The 5,938-nt window shown below is 51.4% G+C and overlaps 1 protein-coding gene across 2 annotated transcripts in view; it reads left to right on the top strand.

Annotated features, from left to right (window-relative positions):
- The window catches only part of PDPK1 (3-phosphoinositide dependent protein kinase 1), a 47,048-nt gene that overhangs the window by 22,389 nt on the left and 18,721 nt on the right, over positions 1-5,938 (top strand). For both annotated transcript variants that reach the window (XM_008566270.1, XM_008566271.1), the window contains 2 exons: positions 957-1,130; positions 3,800-4,017. In XM_008566270.1, coding sequence (XP_008564492.1) covers positions 957-1,130; positions 3,800-4,017 — 392 coding nt within the window. The remainder of the gene's footprint in view (positions 1-956; positions 1,131-3,799; positions 4,018-5,938) is intronic.

Below are 5,938 nucleotides of genomic sequence, written 5' to 3' on the forward strand. Positions count from 1 at the left end.
AGCTAACCCCCCCCCCCCCCGTGCCTGATTTTTGATAGGAAACTACTGTATCAGGAATAATAAACTAAAAATGAGAAAGGAAATTACCATATCATTTTGTGTTTGCTTATCAACATTGCATAGCATTTGGAGTTACTGAAGCTGGAGTGACTGGCTTTTTACAGTGGCAGATGGCTGTACATCCTACTTCAGTGACATTTGTAGATGTCAACTTTAGAGAAGGTACACGAAGATTTTAAAGGTTAACCCTGGTAATACAGCAAAGCAGTTTACCTGGGAAAGGCATATTAGCATACATTCTAGAAACTGAGTGTCCTGGGCCCTTTGTGCTCTTGACTCAGGGCTTCCCTCCTTACCTTGATTCTTTGGAAGAAGGGTCAGTACTGCCTTAGCATACAGGCTATAGGGTCAGGCCCCCGTGCCACTTGCTATTGAGCTGGGAGAATACCATAACCACTCTCTCTCCACCTGTCCTACCTGTCTCTTTCCTGTGGCTCTCCCCTTAGTGATGTAGTGAGGGTGTGGGGGGTGCAGCTCAGTCCCTGGGAGCAGAGCCACAGGGATGCTCCACTGCACATCTGGAAAGGCTTGCTGTCCAGACTAATTATTCCTTCTCTTTGTTATCAAAGTCAGTAAGTTCATCTTCCTCTTGTTTTAGGATTTTTAACTGTATTTAAATGAATATTTGCTGTTAGTCATTATATATTGAGGTTGAGATTGGTTTTCACCTCTGAGAGGTAAAAAGGCAGAGCTTGGAGAGAGGTAACAGGAACCCCAGAGTGTGCCTCAGTTGTCCCTGGAGCTCTGTGGGAGTGGGCGGACAGGCCATGGTGCCCCTGCTCTTCCTAGGAGATACTGAGAGATGAAAAGAATTACTCAAAGAGGTTTTTTTGTTTTATTTTTTGTCAAAATTATGTTGTAACCCTGACAGTGACTTGTCTTGACTCCTATTTAAGGTGTTAGATGCCACGAAGCGGTTAGGCTGTGAAGAAATGGAAGGGTATGGCCCTCTCAAAGCCCATCCTTTCTTTGAGTCCATCACGTGGGAGAATCTGCATCAGCAGACACCTCCGAAGCTCACTGCCTACTTACCGGCTATGTCAGAAGATGACGAGGACTGCTATGGCAACGTAAGTGCCCGGCACCACGGCTGTAATCAGCAGCCTCAGGGAAGACTCTGAGCTCGTGTCCTAGGCCTGTTAATGGTTGAATGCTTTGCTGCCATGAGAGAGTGGCCAGTGAAGCCCTGGTGGGCTGGTTCCTTTTTCTCATTCCCTCAGCTGTGAATATTCTGGTGAATTTTCATCCAGAGGGGTGGAATTGGAGCCAGATTCTGGTGAGGGTCTGGGCAAGTGGGAGCTGCAGCCTGTGCTCGTCCTGCACTCCTCCTTGGGCTCCCGGATGCAGCCTCCTGGCTGGCTATCACTATTTGCCTTTCTCTTGGTTTTTTCATCCTTGTGTCTTAAGATGTTCTAGAATGCTGCTTGTCCTTCCAAGAGAAGCCTGGTGCTGCTGCTTTGGACCTTTGGGGATGACATGATGTTGGAGGGTGGACACTGGTCCCTGTCTGCCCTGGTGGTTGGTGGGAGCAGGGCCGCACAGTCCGGAGGGTGTGGCCCCCTGGGTCTGTGGGAAGCTGCCATCATGGGCTTTGAGGCTGCTTGATACCTGGGGCTTGACTGCAGATACAGGGTCTGTATACTTTGTCCTTTAAACTCCATATTATGGAGGTTGTGACACATACAAAAGGTACGGAAGGGTGCAGTGAGCCACAGTGACCTGTTGCCCTCCTCCCATCTTCAGTCTCATTTTGTCTGAGCTCTTGATACATCCTCCACTGTGGCCCACCCCCTCCATATTTAAATATGCTTTAAAAAGCTTTTATCATTGATTTTCCACTTTTCTGGTTGACTCCTGTCATTGTGGCTGAGTCTTATGAGTCACCGTGTACAGAGTTCCAATTTAGTTGACTGAGGAACTCTAGATTTTATCTAAAAGTCGTCCAAAACTAAGTTGAAATTACTACTGGTATCAACCCTCAGAGGTCAAGGGCTCCCTATGTCTCCTACCTGCAGTACAATGCACACCCCCTCCCCCCTTTCTTATCCCGAAATGCCCTTTGTGCCCAAACTTGAAGGGGGCCAGGCTGGGAGAGCAGCCTGTGCTGACCTCTGCCCACTTGCCACCCACATGCAGGCCGCAGAGGGCTCATCCCAGGAACCTGTAGTCTTGCCCTCTCTGCATGCTGCCCCAGATGCTCCTAGATGATGTGGTTCTCGGGTTGTGGCTAGCAGGGACTGATGGGAGCCTCAGTGCCATGCCTTCTGGGCCTGCCAATCCTGCAGAAATTGCACCCAGGACTGGGGGGTGGCAGGTTAGCCTGTGGTGTTCCTTGGAGTGAGGGTCAGTGTTGGGCCAGCGGAGTTGGGCGTGTCTTACCTGCCCACTGGCAAGCTTTTCACTCCAGCCGGGTGTCCCCATCGTCCACACATCTTCCTAGGCCTGGGTCTGTACTGAGTGCCACTTAGGAGAGGAGAGTGGAGAGTAGGCTAGAGAATCTGGAGCTTTCCATGGGGGAAAAAACGTGGGGCCCCTGAGAGGGAGGAGGGTCCGAGTGTGCAATGGTTGTGGTGGTGAGTGGGCACCCCTGCGACAGGAGAGGCAGCGGTGCATTGGAAAGACACAGCAGCTGGCTTGGAGGTCCCTGTTGGCCAGCAGGGTGTGCCCTTGGGCCAGTTTCTGAGCCTTGGTTTCCCTGTATCATGCTACCAGCCTCCTCGCTGGCTCTGATGGCTTGTGTGACCCGTAGGTGGGGGGCCCTTGGTAGCCTCTCTAAATTTTGAGATGCTACGCAGAGGTACCTCGTGCCGGGGCGTGTTCACAGAGGCAGTAGAGAATGCACCAGGGTCAGGGCATGCCATATGGCTATGCGGGCATGAATGCTTGGGGCAGCAGTGTGGTGGTGGGTACACACAGGGTGCAGGGGTACCACCTGGGGCCCTCTTTCTGGGGCACGGAGGATGTGGCAGGACTTGCTGTGTACTTGTCTCAGCCCTTGTTGGTGGCGTCTTTTCTTCTTCCTCTGCATTGGCCTCAGCAGGGCTCAGGTGTGGGGTCTGCAGCCTGGGAGGTCACTGTCCAGGGGGCCACACCTTCCCAGGTCTGTGGTGGGGGCTCTTTGGCCCTGTCAGCGGCCCTAGCAGAGTGTTAGTGCACAGGCAACTTTGTCTACATCAAGTTTAGTTAATCTTTGCTGAGATTTAAAGTAGTATTTTTTAAAAAATTGAATGTGGTTAGTCAAATATCCAGTGCCCACCATAGACTCAGAAATTGTAAGACCCTGGGGCCAAAGAGGAGGGTGCCTGAGTGCCAATGTCCTGCCTGTCTGCCCCGTGCCTCTGCACTTGGTGCATCTTGGTCCCTTCTCTCCCCGATCTCCACCTCCAGGCAGGGCAGCACAGGGGCTTCACAGAGCCAGCAGGCCCCAGGCTGCTGCTGCACTGTTGGTGCCACCCTGTGGTGAGGGTCCTGGGCCCTTCCCTGGAGATGAAGACTGAGGTTAGCCTCTCTCTGGCTCCTGTTCCTATCAGAAGAGGGACCCAGACCAGGCAGGAGCCAACCCTGCCTTGGTTCAGTGGCCAGACATCCAGTGGAGGGGAGTCAGAGCTGCCCACACTGGCCAGGGGCAGCAGGAAGCCTGCAGGCCCTGTGTGGTGAGAGCTCAGCAGTGGCAGGCGGCGTGTGGCCTTTGGGCCATAGAGGCAAATTAAGGCGCTCTTGTCGTTTTTCCTTTCTGCAGTACGACAACCTCCTGAGCCAGTTTGGCTGCATGCAGGTGTCGGCCTCCTCCTCCTCCCACTCCCTCTCTGCCTCGGACACCGGCCCGCCGCAGAGGTCAGGCAGCAACATAGAACAGTACATCCATGACCTGGACACTAATTCTTTTGAACTGGACTTACAGTTTTCCGAAGACGAGAAGAGGTTGCTGTTGGAGAAGCAGGCGGGCAGCAACCCTTGGTGAGAACTCACAGTTGCGAGCAGGACTCTGTGTAGAATCGCGGGCGAGTGGGTGGGAATGAACGGGAACTGCCCAGTTCTGCGGGGCTCCTGAGCTGGGTCCAGGGGCACTTAGTGAAGGAGGCCCTTCGTGTGGACAGCTGGAAATGGGTGTTCAGGAGGCAGCAGCCCAAGGAGGTAAGTGGGCTGGGTGCCCTTGCTGTGGTGAGCGAGGCCGTGGTCAGCTCCCCAGCTCTTCCAGGCATTGAGACCTTCCAAATGTGGATGTGGGTTCACGGAGATGCTGCCGTTGCTTGTGCTGAGCTGTTTGGGGGTGTTTCTTAGGTTTTGCTGTCATCACCTCTTGTATGCAGCTTTTCCCAGCTAGAGGTAGCTAGCTGTCCTGAGGTAGCTAGCATGAGGGGCCTGGTTCCCGGGTGGGCGGTGGTTTGTACCTGCAAGGCTGACCACCCGCCTTTCCCCACTGCCCACTGCCGGGGCCGCCTGGAGTGTTCTGATGCACTAAAACAGGCTCCTGTGGTTTCCATTTTTATTCTTATTGAGGCAGACATCTGTGTTCATTGGTTATTTGTGTTTATTTTTTGAGGTACTTTGTGTCCATTGACTATTTTTTCGGTATGTTTTGCATCTTCTTAAAATTGATTTTTTTTTCCTTTTTGTCTTTTTTCGTGACCGGTAACGGGATCGCAACCCATGGTGTCGCGCCCATACCATGACCGGCAATGGGATCGCAACCCTTGGTGTCGCGCCTGCACCACGCTCAACCAGTGAGCGGACCGGTCTCTATATGGGATCCGAACCCTCGATGGGAGCGCCGCCGCGCGCTCAAGCGCCGCACTCTACTGAGTGCGCCACCGGGCTGGCCCATTAAAATTGATTTTTAAGAGCTGTATATATGAAGAATATTCCCCATTGTCTATTTTGGAAACATTTTTCTTCAGTTTATCTCTTCAGTCTTTTGGTGCTTTGTTTTTGTACAGACGTTGCAAATTCTTACAAAGTCCAACCTGTCCCTGTATTTATTTTATGTTTTACAGCTTAGTCTGTTGAGAAGGGCTTTACTACTCTTGATGTTTCTACCTGCATTTTCTTTAAGCATCTTTATGCTTTTGCCATTTGCATGGGCAGAGAGGAGGCCAAGGCAGCGGGGTCGGGGCATGTCGTGATGGGGTGGAACGAGAAGGCAGGAGGGTTTGAGGGCTTAGGCAGGAGAGGACACACGGGATTTACAAGACTCTTGTGGGGAGGTGGGCAAAAAAACACACTTGGTTTCTCCCACCCCACTCTTACAACATGCTTTTGACCCCAGATGTGTGGGTTTTTTTTTTCCCATACCCTAAGAAGCAACTGGTTCTGCAGTGGACACCAGCTGGGTGTCCTCCAATTCAGATCAATCCTGACACTGTCTAGCTGGAGATAGCGTCAGATCCCACGGGGTGAGGGTTTAGTCCCCAAGACTGCCCCCATTTCAGAGTCCAGTAGCAAGTCCAAGCCTCTGGAACTTCTGACTGACTAGCTATAAATCGGTGTCCCCACAACCCCCTCCTTAGGTTCAATTGATTTGCTGAGAGCCTCACAGAACTTAGGGAAACACTTACATTTACCGCTTTATTTTATATATATATACTTTAATAAAAGTATATATATATACTTTTATTTTTTTTTAAATTTTATTTTGTCGATATACAATGTGGTTGATTATTATGGCCCATTACTGAAACCTCCCTCCCTCTTCCCTCTCCTCCTTCCCACCCGACAATGTCCTTTCTGTTTGCTTGCCGTAGCAACTTCAAGGAACTGTAGTTGTTACGTCTTCTTCTCCCCGCCCTGTATTTGTGTGTGTGTGTGTGTGTGTGTGTGTGTGTGTGTGTGTGTGTGTGTGAATTTATTTTTAGCTCCCACCAATAAGTGAGAACATGTG

The sequence above is a fragment of the Galeopterus variegatus genome, unplaced genomic scaffold (assembly GCF_000696425.1).
Source record: "Galeopterus variegatus unplaced genomic scaffold, G_variegatus-3.0.2 Scaffold233, whole genome shotgun sequence".
NCBI lineage: Eukaryota > Metazoa > Chordata > Mammalia > Dermoptera > Cynocephalidae > Galeopterus > Galeopterus variegatus.